Here is a 26644-nt window from a genome sequence, read left to right as displayed (position 1 = left end):
AATAAACATGATTTTACTTAGTGAGTGATAGACTGAAGGAAAGAGGGCCCTGTCTCCAAAGGCATACAATCTATAAGATGAACCTTGATAGTCTGAATATTTTGTGGCATGAATTTAACAAGTTTCTTGCAACATTTTATCATGTTCATAGTTTTAGGCTAAGTTTCCACGGTGAGTATTTTGGTGCTGTGCAAAGAAACGCGGAGTCTTATAATTCCGGCACATGATATGGAATTTATAGAAATCTTATGTCCACTGTGGTTATTTTCTTATGCAGTCTAAACCTGACCTACATTACGTTTCTCAAATCTGTAACATGTCAATTTCTCTAGTGGTAAATAAACATTTAATTTACAGATTTCCCCCATAGATTTGAATGAGATCTAGCAAATCCACAAATAAAAACACATATACGTGTTTAGAGATAAAAGACTAAAAATAAATATATATAATTAGCACATGACTTTATAAAAAAAAAGTTTTACCAAAGCTAAGTATCCAAAACAAGGCAGTTTTATTCCAAACATGACGTAACAAAAAGAGACAAAAACCTCAACAGCTAAGAAAAAATGCAATAAAAACGCATGTAAATGAAAAAAAAAACATAACCTAATGTAGCTAATTGGTACAGAAATGCTGAAACAGCAAAAAACTCACTAAATGAGTATTTAGCGAATTTTTGATGTTGCAGCACTGAGAAAGTATCCTTAAAGGGGTTGTCTAGTCTAAAACGATAAGTCTGCAGTCACTCTATGTGACTGCAGGTTTGTGAATCCTCACATTACGCGCATGGTGCGCTGTGAGGATTTGCCTATGTAAGCGATGGGATTAACTGTCATGTGACTGCAAGTATGCGTTATGCATACTCCCGGCCACAATCCGACTAAACTGTTTCCGGCCTCGCTCAATACACTTGCAATGAGAGGGGCTACACCCATCTAGATGAATTGTGACCAGGTCACATGACCACCGTTCACTGCACTGACACCGTAGAATCCTCACAGTGCGCAATGTGCACAATGTGAGGATTCACAAGTCTGCAGTCACATAGAGTGACTGCAGGCTTGTGGTTTTCGACCGGACTATCACTGTTGGATACTGTCGTCTTTCTGTCAGCTGATACAAGTCTAATTATTAGGATTCATGATTACCCAACCCTCTAAAATAAAGAAACACAACTAGAATTGCTTCCAAAATAATCTACCATATTACAGTCTGCAGCATTTATTAACATTGGCAGAGGTCCATCCAATTTCATTTTCTTTAGTCTATTTGTTACCACTGATTACCATAGTTGATCTATTTTTTTTTTCAAAACTGATAGCAAAACTTTGAGACATCTCACCCTCATGCTCGATCATGAGAAATTCAACCAAAACCCATAGGCAGCATCCAAATATGTCTAATTATAGCAAAGAAACACTCTAACCCTCCATTTAAGAGGTAGTACATGCTTACAGGTGAAAAGAAGGGGTCTTGCAATGAATAATCATTTCGGTAGTCCATTTACATCCACCTTACGACTTTCAGAGTCCAATGTTTTGTCTGCAGTCCAAGTCCATTACCAAACTGGTGCCTCTTAGGGGATATTTATTGAGCAGATGTATTTAATATAGTGTCCAGGGAGAAAATACATCATATTTCACCTGTTTAAAGAAATGACTAGTGTTTGTCTCTGTATCCAATAAAATGAATAATATATGTTACCTCTGATATTCCATCAATCTTCTTCATGAGTGATAATCCTCTAAAATGTAACAGTGTAGTGGACATAGCCAAGTGGCAAAGAGCTGGCCTGACATCACTGGTGACTGGGCATGGTGCCGACCAGAGTTGTGGCTTGGACTCAAACGAAATTAATCTTTCAAGCTAGCAGATGCCAAACAAAAATCCAACATTTGTTTATTCTCTGCAGATGGATCACTTATAATATTTAATATGGGTCCCTTTATTTAGAAATGTCAGCTAATTTCTGGAATAGTGCTATTTAGTTAAAAGAAAGCAGTGGAGATCCATTGAGCCTTATTAATGTTGTTACATAACCAAGAATCAACATAGCAAGCTCTACAAAAAAAGGTGACAACTCATTCATTCAACGCGCTTTATTTCTATTTCTCTATATCAATTTAGAAAAATTCAATTTTAGGGGTTTCTTTAAAGTAGTAAGGTTTGGCATAATGCTAGGATCATTTTGAAAGATAACAACCACCACTAGGAGAATCTAATTACACATGGTAGCACCGGGAAAGTGAATGCTAGAACCACTAATGATTAGTTGTCAATGTTAGGGATCATATACATTTGTTATTCAACATCACTGCGGTGGAAATGTAGTATGACACAATGTATGTTCATTGATAATGGGTATGGTAATACATAACCGATAATACAAAGTTATGCTAAGTCCTGAAGAATAAAGACTGTACCTTACAGTAGATCACAATTTACATCTTCTAGCCAATAGAGGAGATCTCTACTTTACCCTAAGGAGTCCACACCTAAATCCAGATGGTTTCCACTGATATTACGCAAGCTAAGTGAACGCACTGGAAATCATAAAGGGCTGTCAAGGGCTATTATTTTTTTTACTATGGGCCTAAAAACTAACAGGCAGGTAGTTGCTAACAAAGGCAATGCCCTAGCTGTTTTTCCTGAGCTGGCTCAGAACGGTCCACCAGCCACTCCGGCTGGTGATTCACTAGCTCCATGTCAACAGAGCAGCTCTTCTTCTTCCGGGTTCCTATGTTGATGGGGCATGACTGTCAACGTCATGCTTCCCCTAGTGGAGAGCCGGCTGTCAATCAGCATGACATCTGCATCAACACCCCGTCAACAGAGGAGTGCGGAGAGAATTTTCTGCTTTGTCGAAATGATGTTAGCGGGAGCCACTGAAGCGGTCTTTGACCCCTCTGTGCCAGCAGACATCGGAGCCAGTTAGTAGTTAGCAGCTACCTGCCGGTTAGTTCTTAGGCTTCTCGAAAAAAAAAATTGTATAGTCCTCGATAACCCTTTTAAACTCCATAACATGCTCATTATCGCAGGGGGTTCACAAGGAGGTGTTGTGGATTAGCTCAACTCAATTACACTGGGGTTAACCCACTGACCGATCCAGTGTTATATTTCTGCTGCAAGTTGTCTTAAAAATCTACGGCAACTTTGCCTATGGGAAATCCATGCCATGTGAACATGACCTAACAGGGCATATGGACAGGGTACGCCTAAAGTACTTTACATTTTACAGTTATACATCATGTTATTTTAATGTTTTATTTTTAGATTTGTATTATTTGTTCCAATTAGCCGGGAACTTTGTTCTTCAATCCAACCCTGCTGTGAACGAATGGATCCTATTATATATTATATGTGATTATTACGGTACTTTTTGCTTGTTTTCATAGAATGCATATTCATTTTTACATAGTAACAGTGTAAATGACCTTCCATTTTTCAGTAAGAAGTCTTCACATTTTTGGGGGCATAAACTAATTTTTTTAGACTAGATTCCAGCAAATCCTGTAATACTATTGATTTGCAATATAACTGGGTCTGATTGGTATTCAGTCATTTTACTGTAAGCATAGCACTACAGACTGCCCAAACAAAAAATGCTGCAATCTTTGACAAAAAGGAAGGAAATGCACGTGTGAACAGAGACTAATGTGATTTTTTAAATGCTTTTACTTGGTATGACATAGACTGAATTTTCATTTACATAGCTGTCATAAAATAAATTAACATTTCACTGAAAATATAAAAAAATGGAATATAATGTATGAATCTAGTTGATTGTTTTGCTGTGATTGGCAGCTGTCTTGAAGTCTTTTTTTTCCTCTGGAAATAATGTACTGTGTCACTGCACTGTAAGAAGGTGAAAGAAATTGTAAAAAAATACAATTTTCCACATTCAATTCAATTTATAGGCTATGCTGATTTATAAAAAAAAAACACAGCAAATCCAATTCACTTTAATGGCATTTATTTGTGTTAATTCAGCTTTAAAGAGAATGGTTATCTTTTATTCAGCTGCTTTTTTATTTACATAGATCTGCGCTTATTAACTTTATAATTATTATGGTGTATAAAGCTTCTTTTTTTTATACAGGGATCTTATAATGTATGTTTTTTACTAGTTTATGCTCCTAATGGTCAGAAATAATTTTTATTTTCAATACATAAATTTACTCAACTTAATCTCCCCATGCCAAACTTGTTGCTCCATGTCTTCCGTCAGGACCATGGGCAGCCTGTGCGACACCTGTAGATAAACTCCCAGTTTCCCATCCCTTGCCTCCATGCTGTAGCACAGTGTTGTCACATCACTCGCCGGTTCCGCTACTCACACACCACAGCAGTAGAGTATAGTGACTGTGAATGTGGGGCTTGTGTTTGTGTAGAGTGTAAGCTCTTATGGTCAGTGGTGTCTTCTCTTTCTTGTAGAGTGTAAGCTCTTATGGTCAGTGGGGACCTCTCTCTCGTCTATAGAGTGTAAGCTTTTATGATCAGTGGGGTCCTCTCTCTCGTCTATAGAGTGTAAGCTTTTATGATCAGTGGTGTCTTCTCTCTCGTCTATAGAGTGTAAGCTCTTATGATCAGTGGTGTCTTCTCTCTCTTGTAGAGTGTAAGCTCTTATGGTCAGTGAAGACTTCTCTCTCTTGTAGAGTGTAAGCTCTTATGGTCAGTGGGGTCCTCTATCTCCCGTAGAGTGTAAGCTCTTATGGTCTGTGGGGTCTTCTCTCTCTTGTAGAGTGTTACCTCTTATGGTCGGTGGGGTCTTCTCTCTGTTGTAGAGTGTAAACACTTATGATCAGTGGGGCCTTCTCTCTCTTGTAGAGTGTAAGCTCTTATGGTCAGTGGGGCTTTCTCTCTCTTGTAGAATGTAAGCTCTTATGGTCTGTGGGATCTTCTCTCTCTTGTAGAGTGTAAGCTCTTATGGTCAGTGAGGACTTCTCTCCCTTGTAGAGTGTAAGCTCTTATGGTCAGTGGGGTCCTCTATCTCCAGTAGAGTGTAAACTCTTATGGTCAGTGGGGTCCTCTATCTCCTGTAGAGTGTAAGATGGACAGCAGAAAAGAAAGCCTCCAGTATGGAAGGAAGTCAGGGAAAGAGGAAAGGTCGCTCTGTGGGAAATGACCGATGTCCATAATTCCAGACATGTCCAGGAATATAGGGGAGAAGAGTATAACAGCTCTGACCCCATAGTAACACTGGGGGGGGGGGCACTCCAGGGGGGACACTCCCGGGAGGGGGGGGCACTCCAGGGGGGACACTCCAGGGGTTGCACTGCAGGGGGGGACACTCCAGGGGGTGCACTGCAGGGGGGACACTAGGGGGGGGGGGGCACTCCAGGAGGGACACTCCAGGGGGTGCACTGCAGGGGGGACACTCCAGGGGGTGCACTCAAGGGGGGCACTCCAGGGGGGTGCACTCCAGGGGGTGCACTGCAGGGGGACACCAGTCCTGCAGCAGTACATGCTCCCAGCTGCTAGTGGGAGACATTGTGACAAACTGCTAGTGCCATTCCCTAGTTTGTAGATGAAGTATGTCCGGAGACAGTGGCAGGACAGTCTGTGCAGCTCTGTCACCGTCAGCACACTATAGCCAGAGAGCTGTGACGTCATCCGCTCCGCTCAATCCAGCGCTGGGAGTGATCCGTGACGTCACCGCCCTGGACCTCATCCGCTCCATCCAGCGCTGGGAGAGATCCGTGACGTCACCGCCCAGTGCAGCCGCCGCCGCCGCCGCCAGAGTTCCAAATCCAGAACGTAGAGTGAGGGGGCGGCGCTGGCAGTGGCAGAGACAAGCTGCGGCAGGACACACGTTACTTCTACACACGGAGCGGGCACGGCGCCACTCACACTTGTGTACCACGGTGCAGCCTCTCCACCCACAGGACTACTGGAGCATCCAAACTTCTCTGCGGCCGGAGTGTCGGGACTTGTGTACGGGGCTGAGGAGACTGTCAGCAGCCGGCGGTGTGGCGTCCTGGAGCCGCCATGGGGAAAGTGTTTACAAGTTGCCTGCTGACTTTGGCTGGACTTCTGCCCGCTGTGGCGTTCGGACCGTACTCTGGTGAGTGCAGACCTCCGGCGGCTCAGGCAGGGCACACCGGGCACCGAGCCATGCGCGGAGTTGGGAAGTTTCTGTGTAGTATCCCGGCTCCGCTCAGTTTCCTGTTCTTTCCATGAAATGCATATTTAACCATTTGTATGCCTCTTCTTATTCTCTGCGTGCACTGCACATCTGGCCCCATAGATCCGGGTCATCTGCACACCCGATGCCCGCCCTGCCCGGGATCAGCACAGCGAGCAGTACACGGCTCACATGGCACGGCGCTGGCATCGGGCTGCGGGCTGTCATTCATCCCTGGGTGTGAGGACGGTGACAGGTGACACACGGGGGCTGAGCACATTCCCTGACACCGTCACTGTGGATCTGACACCTGTGGGGTCTCTATATACAGATCCAGAGCGGGAGACATCAGGTGCAGGACCTCCATCTGCTCCATCTACTGTATTCACACAGAACCAGAGGTTCAAGTGGAGGACAAGGAAGACATCACCTGTACTCCTGTCACCTGCTGTACTCCTGTCATCACCTGTACTCCTGTCATCACCTGTATTCCTGTCACCTGCTGTACTCCTGTCACCTGCTGTACTCCTGTCATCACCTGTACTCCTGTCATCACCTGTATTCCTGTCACCTGCTGTACTCCTGTCACCTGCTGTACTCCTGTCACCTACTGTACTCCTGTCACCTACTATACTCCTGTCACCTACTATACTCCTGTCACCTACTGTACTCCTGTCATCACCTGTACCCCTGTCATCACCTGTATTCCTGTCACCGGCTGTACTCCTGTCACCTGCTGTACTCCTGTCATCACCTGTACTCCTGTCACCTACTATACTCCTGTCATCACCTGTACTCCTGTCATCACCTGTACCCCTGTCATCGGCTGTACTATTGTCATCTGCTGTACTCCAGTCATCACCTGTACCCCTCTCATCTGCTGTACTCCTGTCATCACCTGTACCCCTGTCATCACCTGTACCCCTGTCATCATCTGTGTGCCCCTGTCCTCTGCTGTACTCCTGTCATCACCTGTACTCCTGTCATCACCTGTACCCCTGTCATCACCTGTACCCCTGTCATCGGCTGTGCCCCTGTCCTCTGCTGTACTCCTGTCATCACCTGTACTCTGGTATCTCTTGTACCCCTGTCATCACCTGTACCCCTGTCATCACCTGTACCCCTGTCATCACCTGTACCCCTGTCATCGGCTGTGCCCCTGTCCTCTGCTGTACTCCTGTCATCACCTGTACTCTGGTATCTCTTGTACCCCTGTCATCACCTGTACCCCTGTCATCACCTGTACCCCTGTCATCGGCTGTGCCCCTGTCCTCTGCTGTACTCCTGTCATCACCTGTACTCTGGTATCTCTTGTACCCCTGTCATCACCTGTACCCCTGTCATCACCTGTACCCCTGTCATCGGCTGTGCCCCTGTCCTCTGCTGTACTCCTGTCATCACCTGTACTCTGGTATCTCTTGTACCCCTGTCATCACCTGTATTCCTGTCATACATACATGTGGGTCGGTCACTGGACTCTTTACATACAGTGTAACTAACTTTCTGGTCTCCAATTTACCTTGACTTTTGTAAGTCGGAGATGACTAGCCATGGAGACTGCCAGATGACCCCTCATTGGGCACCTGACATCCCCCATTAACCCCTTGTAGATGGCAGTGGTTCCACAGATACTAGTGTGCCCACATCATTTCAGGTGATAGAGCGGATTCTCCAGCATGTTTATATCTATGTTTGTAGTGGGCAACAAGCCCATATCCAGGGGTTGTGGCCATTATACTTTTAATTTCTACTGTGTAGAACTTACGACACATAGAATAAATGTATACTATATAATGTAGCTCACTTTACTGAAGAAATCAGTGTTGGACTAAGCTGGGGAACACTTCCCTCAGCAGTATCTATCTATCTATCTATCTATCTATCTATCTATCTATCTATCTATCTATCTATCTATCTATCTCAATATATGTTTGTGTATATACATATATGGGTGTCTATTTACACATACATATACTGCTTTGTAAAGTGCTCCCTGCGTTCCCAGGCTTAGTCGGGCAGTGATTTCTCCAGTGAAGTCAGCTCCTCTCTGGTTCATTATCTGATCCTGCAGCTTGTTCTCAGAATTTCCCTTTTCCTTTTTCATTTCATCCACTTTTCAGCCTCCTTATTCTCCACCCTATTTCCTCTGTTCTCTTATCTTCCCAGCTGCTTCCTGCACCCCTCTATTAAAGTAAACAGGGTAATTTCCTCTTGGACTTGTCATGTCCTGCTCAGACACCAAAGTCCCGGAGAACAATGCCGTATGGGCTTTGCAGGCGAGCGGGAAGAACCAGGTGCATTGCCTGGGAGACTACGCTGTCAGTGGAGCCACCAGCATGAATACTGCCAGTGTCACATAATAACAACCTCTGCAAAGTTTTCTGAGCCGCCTTGTGCTGCTGAATGGCTGGGCTGCTTGGGTGCCTGTCATTCTTTCTAAGCAATTCCTAGTGCATCGAAGGCTTAATAATCCATAGGATGTAGCTGGGGAGACACCATGTCCTTTTAATCAATCACATTGTAATTGCTGACTTCTTATTAACCTATTGGGCACTAAGTCTAAGTCTGCTATAGAAAGCCTTTTCTGCACGTAACACTTTATTTGAAATATTAAAGGTAATATTCGTGTAACAGCTCGCTGGCAATGCCGTTTGTTATACTGATACCTATATCTGGTACTGATATGTCTTCATTTTCAGCTCTAATTCACCTTTAGATTACTTTAAGGTAATTTTTCATCTGGAAGACCATAATTTTGATCCATCAACAGGAGTAATTATATGACATTGCGACATTGCAATTTTGGACCCAGTCCAGCCAAAGTCCACAAAGATTATATTTTAGTTAACGTCGTCATTGAGACATCATGCTACTATGGTATCAGATAACTGGCACTATGTTGTCCCGAGGATTGGGAAAGATTGCTAAAAAAAGTGTTTTTCAAGTTGCAAAAAGTATGTAGTGATATAAGAGAACGTAAAAGGCTGCCTTCTGTGCTTATAGATATATATGACCAATTTACAAGTGATCACTGTACATTCCGGTAGATTACAGGTTACATTAAGTCATAATAATAAGGAGAAATAATAAAAGTTAATAATAAAAATGATAAAATAATAATAGTTACTAAAAATAATAACATTAAATATTAATGAAGAAAGTGGTGAATGTTGCAGACTTAGAACATGTGTTGCATCCCTATAATGATAAAGTATATCTGTATATAAGTTACTGCTTTGGAAACAAGTGACTGACTTCACTTTACTGCACTTTGTATAGTATGTACGTTTGTTGTGTAGCTGTTGTGGGACGGGGGTGATGATGGCTGCAGATTAAAGAAATCTTATGCCAATAGCGGTCACGTCAAGTTGGTGAAATGTGCCAACTTCACTAAGTCGCCCCCCGGTTGTACTTTTCAATAAGCTTCTGTTTTTTTTTTCACAAGGGAAGGAGGAAACCGTTGCTATTGTTATCCCTATTGTTTACCTATGATGTCGACTTTTCCCTCAGCATTAACAAAAAAAAAAATAATTTCCTGTGTTTGAGTCGTATCCTGATATTCTACAGCCAGAGCCATTGATGTGATTAGTTATACAGCCCGATGTTTATAGCTATGCCAGTCCGTGTATAGGCATCAGGTCAGCTTTTTATGTAGCTGACACATATTTAATCTGGTTAGAATAATAGTTTAAATAAAAATAAAATAAATTCATTAGTTATAATAAAAAGCTGACTTTAACATGGTCGCAAAAATAGCAATTCCCTAAGATAATGATTTAGTCAATTTTAAGACTAAAAAAAGTATTAACAAATACATTTCTATGTAATCTCATAATTGAGGGCAAAATGGTCCATCATTATATGTCATTTTCAATAATAACTTTATATTTGGCAATTGTAATTCCTATTTTTTGGATTATATTCTTTGAATCAGTTCTAAATCTTAAGGAATTGCTAATGTGTAAGTTTACTTTAAGGACCATTTTCCCAGTTAGATTCCCTGTGTCATTAACTGAGATGATTGATGGTGTGTATTGCAAGGTGTAAGTGCAGTTTATCTCCAAGATGCAATATTATGAAGAAGTTGTAGCAAGTGTGATGCAAAGTGCCATAAAATGAGCCATACAATTGTTAACACTTGTTAATGTTTGTAGGAAGCATACATAAAGTTGTTTTCTGCTATATGTCTTGGTATTGATGCTAGTTGGCTGTGTATTATACAGAGGGTATATATCTCCCATAGGCCAGTACAGGAGGACAGTATACCTAGCAGTGAGCCCGCTTATTCTCTCACTCACTTCCATAGTTCTGAGCAAAACGTGACTTCTCATTGTGCGATAGAATGAGATTGTCAGCAGCCCTGTGTCTGTATTCCCTTCCTTTTATCCACCTCTCTCTTGCCTGCAGTGGTTGCTGTGCTTTATAATAGTCAAGCGAGCCCCTGAACTACATTTTGTGAAACTCCAAAGTTTCCCTCTTTCATAACAGTCTGTCTGTGAGTACATGGCAGAGACACTGTGTGCAGCGCTCCAATTTTCCATTGCATTGAGAGGGAAGGCTCCATCAGACATTCCTTACAAGCTGAAGTAAGCCAGATTGTAACATTTCAGAAGAAAAGAAAATGTTGTGTGAAATATCCCAAATCAGCACCAAGCCTTATTACTTTGGCATTTTATTAATTACTCATGCTCCACACAACTTGTGTTATTCCTCTATATACCTATAGCTTATTCTGCAGAGCTGTGTATGGACATCAGATCAGCAACATGCGGCTCTCCAGCTGTTAAGAAACTACACCCTTTGTCAGGAAATGCTGGGAGTTGTAGTTGCACAGCAGCTGGAGTGCTGAAGGTTGCGGACCCTTTGGCATATATTGCCATCACTCATTGTCCCCATTGGGTTAAAGCTTTATTCCCATCTTTAGAGGTTTTGACTTATCCATGGGATAGGTGATAACTTGGGATCCAACCACTCACTGGCTTGTTTCATTCTTTATCGGGCTGGCAAAGATAGCCGAGTATAGGGCTTGTCTTTTTAAAACAGTCTCATAGAGAATAAATGAAGCGCTGGTGCACATGCCTGTCCACCACTCCGTTCAGACAGCTCTGCAGACCTCCGCTAATCAGCTAATTATCACCTAATTTATGGGCAGGGGAGAATTTCTAAAGATGGGAATAACCCTTTAACAGTATTCTACAATATACAGTGAAGAATCCATGAAATATTATGCGGAAACCCAGTGCTGTAAGACAATAGTGCTAGCCACCAAGTCACCATTTTCATGGTGTCCATGTAATGCAGTGTGCCATCATTGTATCTCTTTTTGATTCACTCTCACTAGCTTCTACTCTTTAGCAGCTCTCTCTACCTTGTGCCAGAACTTTATTCTGTTTACCCCACAGTTTTATGATGTAGGGATTACATGTACGAAATGACATTTTGTAGGTTTTAGCTATGAAACGGTAAGAAATAGAATGAATTAAAGTCCTGCCAGAAGAACTAGTGTGAACTAAGTTTCCAAAATGTAAGAGTCACTTCTACAGTCATCCAAGTGGACACAGAAATGACATATTACATTATCACAAGAGTCCAGCTATAAATGGCCAATATATACTGATGCGCTAATCAGTTCTACTTACTAGTAGATCTAGCTATTAAGTCATAATGTTAAGTTCCCACAATGAGTATTTGGTGAGTTTTTTATGCTGTATATCTTCACTGTGCACAAAAATCAGCATCTTTAAGTCCTAACAAAGTGGATGGGATTTATAGAAATCTTATGCCCACTGTGCTTTTTTTAACGCAGCATAAACTGACCGGTGGTGCGTGTTTGCAACATATCAATTGCGGTAAATATGCGTATTATTTGCAGATTTTCCCAGTAGACTTGAATGAGATGAGGAAAATCCGCAGGTAAAAAGCACATATGTATTTTTAGTTGGTTTCTGCAGCAGAAATGCACTGAAAACATGTCCAGTCCACACATTACTTTATCAATAAAGTCTTATCAAACCTAAGTTACAGGAAATATCCAAAACACAGTGGTATGATTTAAAACATTACATCATCCCCAGCAAAAAAAAATTGTGATAAAAATGCATGTAAAAGAAACCACACTCAAAAGAAAATGAAAAGACCAGGGCTGTGGAGTCGGAGTCGGTATAAAATGGACTGACTCCGACTCCTAAAATTGGGTACAGTAATTCAATGCAGTTTGTGGGGAATATTTTTTCATAAGAATTTGGGAAAGTTATGAAATGTCCTGTAAATGTCTGTCCTATTCCTGATTTAAGGGTCTAGACTTTTAGCTGAGATGAATCTGTGCTACAGTAAATTTATCACTTAAACATGAGCCATGTATGTATAAGGGAGTCGGAGTCGTGGAGTTGGAGTCGGTGTCATGGAAACTGAGGAGTCGGAGTCAGAGGTTTGGCTTACCGACTCCACAGCCCTGGAAAAAACGCAAGTAACTTAATTTATCTAATTGGTGCAGAAATGCTGCAGAAAATCTGCAACATCAAATACTAAATACTAATTGTAGGAACTTAGCCTAAGTGCTCATGCAGACGAGCGTATAAATCGGACATGTGCTAACTGATTTTTATTTTAAATAAAATAGCACACTGACCCATGTTGTTCAACAGGGCTGTTAAGATGAATGATATTTTTCTTGGTCCGAATGTCCCTGAGAAAAAAATTGCTGCATGCAGTACTTTCTACCGAGTCTTGGATGAGACCCGCACATTCAAGTCTATGAGTGCGAGAAAAAAATCGGATCCCACACAGACATTCAGAGTGGCATCTGATTTTTACAGATAGATTTCTATTAAAAACCTAGGAAACTGTATGTGATCACGTCCACGTTTTACTGTACTTGTATGAAAATGGATCACACACAGATGTCACATGGACATAAAAATCGAAAAATCGGAAACACAGATGGCACATGGATGAAAATCTGATGAAAATTTGAAGAAAAATCATCCAAGTTTTTTGGATGAAACTTGCCTGATTTTTCCTACGCTCTTCTGCAGGAGCCGTAAGAGTACGACATCCCTTTGTAGATTCGCCTTAGGAGTATGAGACATGACCCATCTCCTCCATCAGACTATTACATGCTGTTGTGCCGTCCCTGTCCCACAATAGGGTAGTCTGAGACCAGCCTAGGGAAGTCTGAGACTGTGGAGGGCCTTTTTTAAAGATAGAAAGGGAGCTTCAGATCGCACAAACGGCGGCAAAATTGTTCATGAGGAATACACGAAAATGGGGACTATACTTTAGCCGCGCATAGACAAATGTTCCATTTTGACTTGATGGTTGCTTTAAATAAGCATTGAAATTAGTTCCTGGAACCAGCAGTGGAATTAACTGAGGTTCCTGTGACTGCTGGACCTTTGTATGGCTCCATGTATTGCTGAATTATATGGAAGTACAGTACGTTCCTTTAGTTTTTGCATGGTGTAATACAGTTCAGTGCAAATCAGAGGTGATCCAGAGCCGTAATAAAGTTGTGTGCTGCCCTAAGGCTAGACTGAGACTTTGTGTAGAGACATTTTTCCTTATGGCAATGGAGTTTGATAAGATTTGTATGTCAGACAACAGTATTGTGGAAGGAGTCATTACTTTACTTTCATGCTCAGGGAACCTCACTAGCTGCTCATTGTGCTTCATTTCCTCAGGAAAAAGCTAAATATAAAGCGTATTTCACATTCAGCTTTGCTTCTGCTTGTCGTGGAGGGCCAGGTCATGTAGTAGCAGCTTGCAGAGTGGTGATAAGTGTAATGTACGAGGCGGGCACAGCCCCATGCTGTTACCGATCAGGAATCTGGATGACACGTGCTTATCCGGGATACTGTGATGTGCATTCCTCAACTCTCTGGAAACTGTATCTACTGTTCCAAACAATCACAAAAATATACCTTCAAAATGTCTTACTAAAGTGTACCACCTTCTTTGTATAGAGTCATAGGGCAGGATATAATGCTAGGGCAGAGGTAAAGCCAACATACAGGCAGATTAGAGATTGTTTTTTATGTTTTTCAGTAGTCAATATTCTACGTATTGCACTAAGCCTTTAGTAACAGCAAATAATTCTTTCAGTATCGCAGGCATCTGCTTCTACATCTTTGCTTAGTTAGATACATAAAGACCGCTTATGTAATGATATGGGGAAAGATATAAAAGCCTACGGGTATGTTCACATGAGTCGTAAATGCAGCAGGTTTTCTAGATGGGAAATCAGCTGTGTATTACAGTAGTAATATTATGGATGAAAATCTGCCATGTAAATTGAGTGGCGGTGCGCTTGTGACGGCCTGTCAGTTTATGCTGCAGTAATGTAATGCTGTAGAATCTGCAGCAAAATCAACATTATTTGGGGTAATTCAGCTGCTCCAGATAAGTCCCGTGTGAACATATCCTTTCGTTCATGTTTTCTCTGGTCTATTAGGACAGCTATTTGAATTCTGACAAATACATCCTTTATATTTAAGGGGGATTTCCAGGAACACTAGTTATTACGTGTGGTCAAAATGTTTGTTAGCAATGTTTAATCTTCTAAATTACCATAACTTGAATTTTACTTTGTTCCTAAGATGTAACTTGAGGTTGACCTTGATAGATGTGTCTTTTGTATTAACTGTGTAACTATGGGGTCGTACACAGAGTATAGCTATTCTATGCGTTTGCTTTGAATACAAGGTGACCTGTCAGTCATGTTGAGACCTGTATGTATGTGGACAGGACTAAGATGGCAGCTCTCAGCGCTCTTCTCTATGTAATGTCATGAAGGAGGTATATTCTGTAAAGTTCGGCCCATTTTGACATATTACATGGTGACGTCAACAGGGTAGGAGTGAGGGAGCTGTGATCCAGATCACAGTGTTTCTTGGGACTCGTAGTTTGGAGGATAGAAGAAATGCTGGGCGGAAGTGCTGGACCACCACACTGACTAGAGGCTTTGATGGATGAAGGAGGCAGAAAGGGACCTAAAATGAAAACTAATGGTATCAGGGTGGTATGTGGACTCATTACAAGGACTGCAAGATTCCTTTTGTTTTTCACTTTGCTCAGATAACCCTTATAACCAATAAAACATTTCTTAATCACATATATTCACCAGAACCACATTTCCATCCTGTTTTATTGCTCTCTAGAGATGTAGCTTTTTACTAGGAGAATTAAATATCCAGAATCATTAGACCTTCTTACTTTGACTTTGAATCATTTATTTTTTTTATTCCTTCATCAATGTTTCATCAGATGAAACTATTTGTCTTGTCATCTGTCTTTATAAAGTTACATGTCATTCTTTAAAGGGGTTGTGTAATAAAGATTAAATATTGTATAGAACAATAATAAAGGGAATCTGTCACTAGATTCATGGTACCCGAACTGCAGGCAGCATAAATCAGAGCCTGGCTGTGAAAGTGCCGTCAGGTACGTCTTTCTCTTACTTGTCACAAACTTAAGCCCAAATTAATCAATGAGTTTTCACCAGTTTTCTGGAATAAAACGTCTTGAAATGTTGCATAATTTAGTGACAGTTGACATTTTTACGCCATTTCTGACCAGCTTTGCCAAAATGTACTGATTTGTTGCAGATAAGTCATGGCAAAGGCTGCCAGTCTAATTCACCATAATTTACTCCATAAAAGTGGTGTATATTATGTCATAAATATATGCCAGCCTGCCTAGAGTAACATTTCTGATAAAGGGCAAGTGGGTTGTAAGATGCCCCAAATTCGTTAAAAGGCGTGCGACACTCAAGGAATTTCAGCGCACTTTTCATTAAGGCTGGCATGCAAAATGCCAGTAGTAATGAATCAGGGGCATCGTTTGAAAAGCCGGCTGGGGACTATAGAGAGAGACCTGTCTAGTCCAGTGCAGCTCCCAGCCCGCTTCTCTCAGCCCAGTCAGCTTGTCAAAGTAGAGGTTTTTTTTAAAACCCAGAGTATTTCAGAGAAAGTCATACCTGGCTGCAGTCTCATAGTCAGGCCTTGATTCATGCTGCCCGTGGTTCTGGCTGCATAAATCTGGTGACACAGATTCCCTTTAAAATGTGATATCCTGATCTCAAGGGCTATGCTCCAGTGTATATATATATATATATATATATATATATATATATATATATATACAGTACAGACCAAAAGTTTGGACACACCTCATTTAAAGATTTTTCTGTATTTTCATTACTTTGAAAATTGTACATTCACACTGAAGGCATCAAAACTATGAATTAACACATGTGGAATTATATACTTAACAAAAAAGTGTGAAGCAACTGAAAATAGGTCTTATATTCTAGGTTCTTCAAAGTAGCCACCTTTTGCTTTGATGACTGCTTTGCACACTCTTGGCATTCTCTTGATGAGCTTCAAGAGGTAGTCACCGGAAATGGTTTTCACTTCACAGGTGTCCCCTGTCAGGTTTAATAAGTGGAATTTCTTGCCTTATAAATGGGGTTGGGACCATCAGTTGTGTTGTGCAGAAGTCTGGTGGATACACAGCTGATAGACCTACTGAATAGACTGTTAGAATTTGTATTATGACAAGAAAAAAGCAACTAAGTAAAGAAAAATGAGTGGCCATCATTACTTTAAGAAATTAAGGTTAGTCAGTCCAAAATATTGGGCAAACTTTGAATGTGTCCCCAAGTGTAGTTGCAAAAAACCATCAAGCACTACAAAGAAACTGGCTCACATGAGGACCGCCCCAGGAAAGGAAGACCAAGAGTCACCTCTGCTTCTGAGGATAAGTTTATCCGAGTCACCAGCCTCAGAAATCGCAGGTTAACAGCAGCTCAGATTAGAGACCAGGTCAATGCCACACAGAGTTCTAGCAGCAGACACATCTCTACAACAACTGTTAAGAGGAGACTTTGTGCAGCAGGCCTTCATGGTAAAATAGCTGCTATTAGGAAGCCACTGCTAAGGACAGCCAGCAAGCAGAAGAGACTTGTTTGGGCTAAAGAACACAAGGAATGGACATTAGACCAGTGGAAATCTGTGCTTTGGTCTGATGAGTCCAAATTTGAGATCTTTGGTTCCAACCACCGTGTCTTTGTGCGATGCAGAAAAGGTGAACGGATGGACTCTACATGCCTGGTTCCCACGGTGAAGCATGGAGGAGGTGTGATGGTGTGGGGGTGCTTTGCTGGTGACACTGTTGGGGATTTATTCAAAATTGAAGGCATACTGAACCAGCATGGCTACCACAGCATCTTGCAGCGGCATGCTATTCCATCCGGTTTGCGTTTAGTTGGACCATCATTTAATTTTCAACAGGACAATGACCCCAAACACACCTCCAGGCTGTGTAAGGGCTATTTGACCAAGAAGGAGAGTGATGGGGTGCTACGCCAGATGACCTGGCCTCCACAGTCACCAGACCTGAACCCAATCGAGATGGTTTGGGGTGAGCTGGACCGCAGAGTGAAGGCAAAAGGGCCAACAAGTGCTAAGCATTAGTGTTGAGCGAGTATGTTCTGTTCCGAGTATGCTCGGGCCAAACTCCGAGTATTTGCAGCTGCTCGGTGATATGTTTGAATCGCTCCCGTGTGCATGATTTGCAACTGTTTGACAGCTTTATTACATGTGAGGAATGTGTAAGAAATAGACATTCCTCACATGTATTAAAATTGTCAAACAGTCGCAAATCATGCACACGGGAGCGATTCAAACATATCACCGAGCAGCTGTAAATACTCGGAGTTCGGCCCGAGCATACTCAGGGAAAGGGTTAATAGAACATTCTCGCTCAATACTACTAAGCATCTCTGGGAACTCCTTCAAGATTGTTGGAAGACCATTTCCGGTGACTACCTCTTGAAGCTCATCAAGAGAATGCCAAGAGTGTGCAAAGCAGTCATCAAAGCAAAAGGTGGCTACTTTGAAAAACCTAGAATATAAGACATATTTTCAGTTGTTTCACACTTTTTTGTTAAGTATATAATTCCACATGTGTTAATTCATAGTTTTGATGCCTTCAGTGTGAATGTACAATTTTCATAGTCATGAAAATACAGAAAAATCTTTAAATGAGAAGGTGTGTCCAAACTTTTGGTCCATACTGTGTATATATATATATATATATATATATATATATATATATATATATACAGTTTTAAGAAGTCTAATGATGGATGCTGGTGGTTGCCTGCTATTTGTTCTTTACAGTGTTGGCTGCCATTCATCTGTGTTCCATTAGGGGGCGGCTATGAGCAGGGGCTACAGCTTAGCTGCTCTATAGTCTTAACTGACAGAGGAAGTCTCCAGGTGGTCTGAACACATACCCGTTTCATCAGTGGCCCATACTGCTACCCCATCTCTCCCTTATACTCCCTTATGCTTTACATTGCAGCTCAATGTGGTAAAATTTTGTTCTGTCTACAGGGGCGTATGTACATATCATAAAGCCACAAAGCAGACGTCTGAATAAAGTTACTCTTGTTGGCAAAATCATAGGACATTGGTGGGGTCAGATAGAGTCATAGTGCATAGGCAAGGTCAGAGACGCCAGAAGACTTGGTTGTCAGGATAGAGGCACATGTATTCTGGCACGCTCAGTTACCATACACAGTGTGATGCCCCCCATAGAATCCTCCACAGTATGATGTGCCTACAGTGCACTGCCTCCAAATTATCATGCCTTCGTAATGTCCCTCGTGTAGTATGATGCCCCCACACACATTTTGCCTCCACACTGTGCACACCGCACAGTATGATTCCCCCATAGTACATTCCCTCTATAGTATGATGCCTCCATACTTACGTCCAAATAGAATGATGGCCCCACAGTGCCCCCCACATACATGGTGCCTTCTACACACATTATTATGCCCAACAGGGCATTCCACACAGTTTGATGCCTCTACTGTGCACTCATTCAGTATAATACCCCAAGTACTCCATACTCCACTATATTTTGTGCAGTTGACATCAGATCTCGTCCTCAACTCATGGGCCACTTAGCTAGAATGGGCTGGCTTCATGCGTGGTAGGCCACTGGCTGACTATAAGGCCAAGCTCACAAAGTAAAGACCTAAGGTACAGATACTCTATGAGCTGGCTGAGAAGAAGCCTCTAGGTAACTGCCCAGCAGACACTATTATCTGTGATTGCCTTCTTTTGACAGGGCAGTAAAATGAAGTTCTCTGTAATGAGTGAGCTTGTGGGCATTACATGCTGTCTGTGATTAGGGCAGCATGAAGCTGCTGACAGGTTGCCTTCAAGGATTTTGCCTTTTACTTATCTATTATAATAAAACTGGAGACATACACATATTACTGTAAGGAGACTTGTGACTTGTCTTATAGAAAGATCTAACTCTTCTAAAACTGTATTACCTAATGTCTTAATTTTTGGCAAATATAAAATTAATCTAATCTATGCCACTGATTAAAGAGTGGAAAAACTATCACTTAGCTGAAGAGATACACTCTGAAGGATACTTAATATTTGCAATTACATTTCTTAGATCATAGATATAAGACTTCTATTTGATGCTCCATTGAGGATTCCAGTATAGTTATTGCGATTTCACCTTTCATATTGATACTTTCAGTGTGTTATTGCTAACATTGGGACTATAGAGAGAACTTTTTCCAAATACAGAGAAGTCACTAAAAATATATATTTTTTCTAATATTGTGCCAGTAGCCACATCAAAGATCTCTGGTGTTGCATGCTGCTTAAAAAATGACGACTATTGGTAAAAGCTGGCAGCATGAGGATTTTCTTATAGTGACACTTTAATTATTTTTTTTTTAGACATATAGGATTTGTGGTTGCGTGTGCTATTTATAAAAAAAAAAAAAAAAAAAACCGAAATATTTAAACCTGTGTATAAGATAGAATCCTGTATGTCTGAAATGTATTTAACGCCTTTTAAATGGTTGTGAGTTAAAGAGCAGTGAACCTTGTAACACACAGATAAATTGCAGTCTCGGTTGAAAAGCTCAGCCTGCTGTGATCTGTCGCTGATCACTAGGTGTAGCTGCATCTCCAAATCCTCTAAGTACAGTAGAGGATGGAAACACAGGGCTGCTGAATGCCGCTGACTGATACTTGCAGCTGCTGGGGTTGAACTTTGTTCTAACATTCCCTGCAGAGTGATCAGATAGATAATACACTGTGCTGAAAGTCTTGGAATGAAAGAGTAAAATATATACAATTCTAGAGCTAGTCAACTTCACTTTAAAATAGGACAGGATCTTCATTTAAAAATACTTGTCGAGGTGAGCAGAAATTTTCCATCGCGTGATCTGGGTTGCAGAAACTCTGTTCATGTGCATGCCATGCAGATTGTTGTCAGATTTTGTCAGGAAATCTGTCCAAAAATCCAGAAAGTCTGAATGGAACCTTAAAGTGACTTGTTGGGATGATACATTTATAAAATATGTTCACTGTAATCTTGGATGCACTTGGTGTGGTAGTTTGTATATTTATGATGTGTATTCATTTGTTTTCTGAAATAATTTGCTGCAAATTCTTTGCGATGCAAGTGACTGGAGCGATACGCAGATTTTTTAAAGTACAACAGTTCGAACTTCAACTATGACGCCATAGTTACAGTCCATGGAATGTATTGTGTGGCGCATTTCTGTAAGTTTAGCGTCATGTTTATGTAACTGTTGTAATTTTTGGGAGACAAATATTTTAAAAGGGTTTTCTATAAGTTTTTTTTTCCACTTTAAAAGCTAAGGATACGTTTAACCTGTGGCACTAGACACCCGCCAGTCAGCTGTTTGCTGATCAGTGATCGTTTAATAGCCTGTCTATACAGGGCAACCATGCCTCAGATAGATTGTTCAGTTCACATAGGCTTCCATTGCTCTTAGCAGTGCAGCTTCTTTTCTCAGCAGGATGATGCGCTGCGAGAATGATGTTCTTTTGTGAATCATGTAATTCTTGCTCGTAGGGTGAAATTCTCGCTCGTATGGTGAAATGATCTAAGTGATCATTTCACCCTACGAGCGAAAATTTTGCTGCTCCGTCAGGTGCTTGGTGGCCTATTTGGAATGCACGATTATCATTAAATGAGGATTAGAATGCTCATTCATGATAATCCTGCTATATAAATGGATCTTTGGTATGCGTAAAAATAGGAAATGCCTTACTTACCTACAGCTGTTCCAGTGCTGCCTGTCTGCTGCTGACAAGTCTTTATTGACCATGCTGCTGCTCTGACATCATGTCTGGAGCCAGTCATTGGGTTTAGCGGTCTCTTCTACATTGGTATGGTCGCCAAGCTCAGTGATTGGTATGGCCGCTAAGCCCACTGATTGGCCACACCAGTCATGTGTGGTAGTAGTGGTACCAGTCATTTCTACAAATAGCAGTGGAAAAGCAGAGCTGGAGCAGTAGGAGATAAGTAAGGCTTTTTTTTATTTTTATTTTTACACATACCCGGCCTTTAAAGTAAGAAAAATGAAGGTGGAATACCCCTTTAGTAAGCGAGGCAAAATAAGTCATGCACGGCAGTATTGAAGCTAGTGCTGAACAGTAGAGATTAGAGCTGTGCAGCAAATAAACTCTGCTTTGAACTCAATTCTTAAGGCCCTTTTACACAGGCCAGTAATCTGGAAGACGGACATTCGTATGAACACTTTATATGTAAGCTTGTTTGTCATTTGAATGCATCTTTTATGCAAATGTTAAGAGGTTATTTTAGAGTTTAAAAAGTCGCAGAATTTTTGTGCAAATGTACTCCAGTGCCCCGAGCAGTGATTTTTATTTAAGTCTGAAATTTTTGCCCAGATTTTGCTGCATTTTTAGCAAAACTTTTGGCACTAAAATGACTCAAAAAAGGTTAAAGCCAAAAATAAAGAGTATTTTAGATTTTGTGCAAAACTCATGAACCACATGTGCCATTTTGAAGAATTTGGTGCACAAAATGTCAATTATAGTTAATATTTATTTATATAGCGCTATTGATTCCATGGTGCTGTCAATGGATACTTTAACACAAGAAAAGTGACTTGCAAAACTAACCTTTGTTACCTCTTAGTCATGCTGAAATTTTCTCTAGCTGGCTGCACTCATCTTACAGAGAAGTGTTGGAAAATCATGAGCTAATAGTGTTTGCCACACACATCATATACAGAACTGTTGAAGAGCCATGCGCTAATAGTTCTGGCTGCACTCATCCTGTAGAGAACTGTTGGAGAACCATGCACTAATAGTGCTGTCTGCACTCATCCTACAGAGAACTGTTGGAGAACCATGCACTAATAGTTCTGGCTGCACTCATCCTGTAGAGAACTGTTGGAGAACCATGCACTAATAGTGTTGTCTGCACTCATCCTACAGAGAACTGTTGGAGAACCATGCACTAATAGTGTAATATCTATGGGATATGACATCACTTTATGATCCATGGGGAGTAGACCACTGGGATCCCCGCAGACCCGTAAAATGAAGGGTGTTCACCACTGCCACAGTTACCAAGGTCAGTGCTAATCCCAGATGTATGATCTCCACCAATCATAAAGTTATGGGATATCCCAGCAATATAAGATAGGAATACTGGCCTAGGCATAAATTACAAAATATACATTGCTCAAAAAAATAAAGCAATACTCAAATAACACATCCTAGATCTGAATGAATGAATTAAATATTCTCGTTGAATACTTTGTTCTGTACAAAGTTGAATGTGCTGACAACAAAATCACACAAAAATCATCAATGGAAATCAAATGTATTAACCAATGGAGGCCTGGATTTGGAGTCACCCCCAAAATGAAAGTGGAAAAACACACTATAGGCTGATCCAACTTTGATGTAATGTCCTTAAAACAAGTCAAAATGAGGCTCAGTATTGTGTGTGGCCTCCACGTGCCTGTATGACCTCCCTACAACGCCTAGACATGCTCCTGATGAGGTTGCGGATGGTCTCCTGTGGGATCTCCTCTCAGACCTGGACTGTCTGTGGTGCAACGTGACGTTGGTGGATGGAGCGAAACATGATGTCCCAGATGTGCTCAATCAGATACAGGTCTGGGGAACGGGCGGGCCAGTCCATAACTTCAATGCCTTCATCTTGCAGGAACTGCTGACACACTCCAGCCACATGAGGTCTGGCATTGTCCTGCATTAGGAGGAACCCAGGGCCAACTGCACCAGCATATGATCTCACAAGGGGTCTGAGGATCTCATCTCGGTACCTAATGGCAGTCAGGCTATCTCTGGCGAGCACATGGAGTGCTGTGCGGCCCTCCAAAGAAATGCCACCCGACACCATTACTGACCTACTGCCAAACTGGTCATGCTGAAGGATGGTGCGGGCAGCAGATCGCTCTCCACGGTGTCTCCAGACTCTGTCACGTCTGTCACATGTGCTCAGTGTGAATTTGCTTTCATCTGTGAAGAGCACAGAGCGCCAATCCTGGTGTTCTGTGGCAATTGCCAAGCGTCCTGCACGGTGTTGGGCTGTGAGCACAACCCCCATCTGTGGACGTCGGACCCTCATACCACCCTCATGGAGTCGGTTTCTAACCGTTTGTGCAGACACATGCACATTTGTGGCCTGCTGGAGGTCATTTTGCAGGGCTCTGGCAGTGATCCTCCTGTTCCTTTTTGCACAAAGGTGGAGGTAGCGGTCCTGCTGCTGGGTTGCTTCCCTCCTACGGCCCCCTCCACGTCTCCTGGTGTACTGGACTGTCTCCTGGTAGCGCCTCCAGCCTCTGGACACTACGCTGCCAGACACAGCACATTGATGTGCCATCCTGGATGAGCTGCACTACCTGAGCAACTTCTGTGGGTTGTAGAGTCCGTCTCATGCTACCACGAGTGTGAAAGCACAACCAACATTCAAAAGTGACCAAAACATCAGCCAGAAAGCATTGGTACTGAGATGTGGTCTGTGGTCCCCACCTGCAGAACCACTCCTTTATTGAGGGTGTCTTGATAATTGCCAATAATTTCCGTCTTTTGTCTATTCCATTTGCACAACAGCATGTGAAATTGATTGTCAATCAGTGTTGCTTCCTAAGTGGACAGTTTGATTTCACAGAAGTTTGATTTACTTGGAGTTCTATTCTGTTGTTTAAGTGTTCCCTTTATTTTTTTTGAGCAGTGTATTTTTCCTCCCACAGTTTTGATAAACGTTTCATTGGCATTCATGTTCCCTGTTTTCACAAGCAGTTTTTGGCTTCTTTTTGCTTTTTTTGTATACTGAAAATAGTGGGTGACTGGATGGACCTATAAAGTGCAGAAAACATACTTTCCACAACAGCAGCTGTATAATTGTGGAAAGGCGTGGGGTTTTATAGTGTGAAGAATAGCCGTAAAGGGATTAGCACATTATACATGGCTTTACTTTGATATCTGCATTACGGTTATGCACATAGTCCAGTTAGTATGCTGATGTGTAGCTCCGTGGCTCTTTGGCTTTGGTTATTCTGTCTTTCACTGCTAGATTATTGTACAATGTTCACATACTAACATCTTTCTTCACTTTTTATAATGTAGTTTGTAACTATGAGGAAATTTGAAAACAAACTGTTGGTGCAGATCCAGTGAGTGCAAGTACTGTATGACTCGGATATTTTCAGACTTCTCATTTTACAGGATGACAGATGGGGCTAATTTTAAATCCATCTTGGCAAGTAATATACCATCTCAAAACTGGATAAGGAGGACTTAAGACGGTGCTGGTGTAGACATCACTATTTATAAATATATTGTATTCCTTCACTAGGACCTTTTTGGCATAGGAGTCTTTGTAGAAAATTCTCTGAATTACAGGATGCAGACGTAGTCAGTGAAGGGTCACAGAACCTAAAAGAGGTTTTCTGTTTCCAAAAAACAACACTGTTCTTTACTCATCCTCCCCGGGTCCAGTGATAAGTCTCCACCACTGCACCAGGTATCAGTTATTGTCTGCAGCGCTAACACCACATCAACAGCACTGCAGACAATCAGCGAGCTCTGCGGCTCATGCCGTCTACTAGGATCAGGGCTGCTGAGTTCACTGATTGGCTGACTGATTTTTCTGAAAACGGAACACCCTTTTTAAGTTTTGTTTTTTGAAACTAATTTTTATTGAAATATAAAGATTGTTCAATCAACAAGAAACATAACAAAACTTTGAGTTAGTTGGTATATAAGTACATACACAAGCAGGAGGTTTCCATTACCTCTAGACACACAAAATATACATAAATAGAAAAGACCAAGCTTGGAGAGATCCCCTTTAAGTTTTAATGCTGCTTATATTTAGTGCTACCGATTCTTATATTATTTCTTGTGTTTTTCCCTGGAAGCTGCTTTATGGTCTCAATCAGATAAATAGTTAAGAACTGACGGCCCCAGAGTTCTTTATTGAATATATGTAAATGTAAGAACACGCTGCTTTCTGCTGGCTTTCATTATGAAATATTTCATATTGCTCAATTCCTGTCTTATTGCTTTTGGTTTATAATGCCCCTTGTCTATTGATTCTGTCATGGAAGGAGATAAGGAGAATATTGTACCTTTATGGAGCTTGGTAAAATATGCAGGACTTAAAGGTCACTTTGTCTCTTTTAGTAAGCCGGGTGCTTTGTTGTTTTCTGGAAGTTTCAGAAGTTCATTATCTGAGCAATATGCCCATGCATCACATGTAAAGCAGAGTCAGGAGCATCATCCTCTAAATTGGAATCCGCCGGCTCGTATGTTTTATGCATATGAAGACATATACTTTGATTAAATCTAGAAGCCTCTCCTACAAAATCACCCTCTTCAATTTTGGAATGTGTTGTTGTAGGGACATAAAATGTGAAGTACTGGCACTTTAAATGTAATTCATGAACCAAGAGAAGCGGCCAGAGATAAGAAATAGTCTCATCATCTGAACACGTCCTTATTCATATTGTAACACTGGGAGGCATATTCCAATTCTGTTGTAATGTGCATGAATATATGTTTGCAAAAATAGCACAGATTGAACCGAATTTATCAATTTCGCACATACAATATTTAGAGGAGGTGCAGATGACCGTGTTTTCGGTCCCAGTCTATCCGACAAAACATCTGGCATCTGACACCTGGCATCTCCTCAGTTCCCGGTGCCTAAATTCTGGTTGGACTGTCTAAACTAGCCAGTAAATGACTGACGATCAGTTTGCATGTAGCTGATTGGCAGTCGCTTAATTACATGAATCGTGCTGTGAAACCCAGCATTACCTAATAGAAGTGTATCCAGAGAAGCGGGACTTCATATAAGGGCTCGCTCACACCAGCGTATACTTAGGACGAGTGCCATCAGATGTTTTATCGGTTAGCACTTGGCCCAGTGTTATACTATGGGGCAGTGAAGTTCTGCAATTTTTTTCTCATGCTGATTCTGCATGAGAAAAAAATTGCAGAATGCTGCGAGTGGCTTCGCAATTCGGAGCACTCGCTCCCATTCAAGTTTGTGGATGCATGTAAAACATAGAACTGCACTCGGATATCATCTAGAAGTCAGGATGCTTACCTCCTAGAAATACTTAAGTCCTAACCATGTTAGGTAATGTCGAAAATTGATATG

At 41.6% G+C, this 26644-nt stretch overlaps 1 protein-coding gene across 5 annotated transcripts in view; it reads left to right on the top strand.

Annotated features, from left to right (window-relative positions):
- Window positions 1–5637: 5637 nt before the first annotated feature.
- Window positions 5638–26644, top strand: part of PTPRM (protein tyrosine phosphatase receptor type M) — an 810930-nt gene continuing 789923 nt past the window's right edge. The window contains exon 1 of one of the 5 annotated variants that reach the window (XM_073679060.1): window positions 5638–6067. In XM_073679060.1, coding sequence (XP_073535161.1) covers window positions 5992–6067 — 76 coding nt within the window. In that variant the 5' untranslated portion in view covers window positions 5638–5991. The remainder of the gene's footprint in view (window positions 6068–26644) is intronic. The other 4 variants (XM_073679055.1, XM_073679056.1, XM_073679057.1 and 1 more) reach the window with 4 other exon arrangements.

This window comes from Phyllobates terribilis, unplaced genomic scaffold, assembly GCF_046119375.1.
Source record: "Phyllobates terribilis strain yellow unplaced genomic scaffold, ASM4611937v1 Scaffold_4__5_contigs__length_816908805, whole genome shotgun sequence".
NCBI classification, from domain to species: domain Eukaryota; kingdom Metazoa; phylum Chordata; class Amphibia; order Anura; family Dendrobatidae; genus Phyllobates; species Phyllobates terribilis.
Note: the sequence above shows the minus strand (reverse complement) of the source record. Positions and strands in the feature narration are given on the sequence as shown.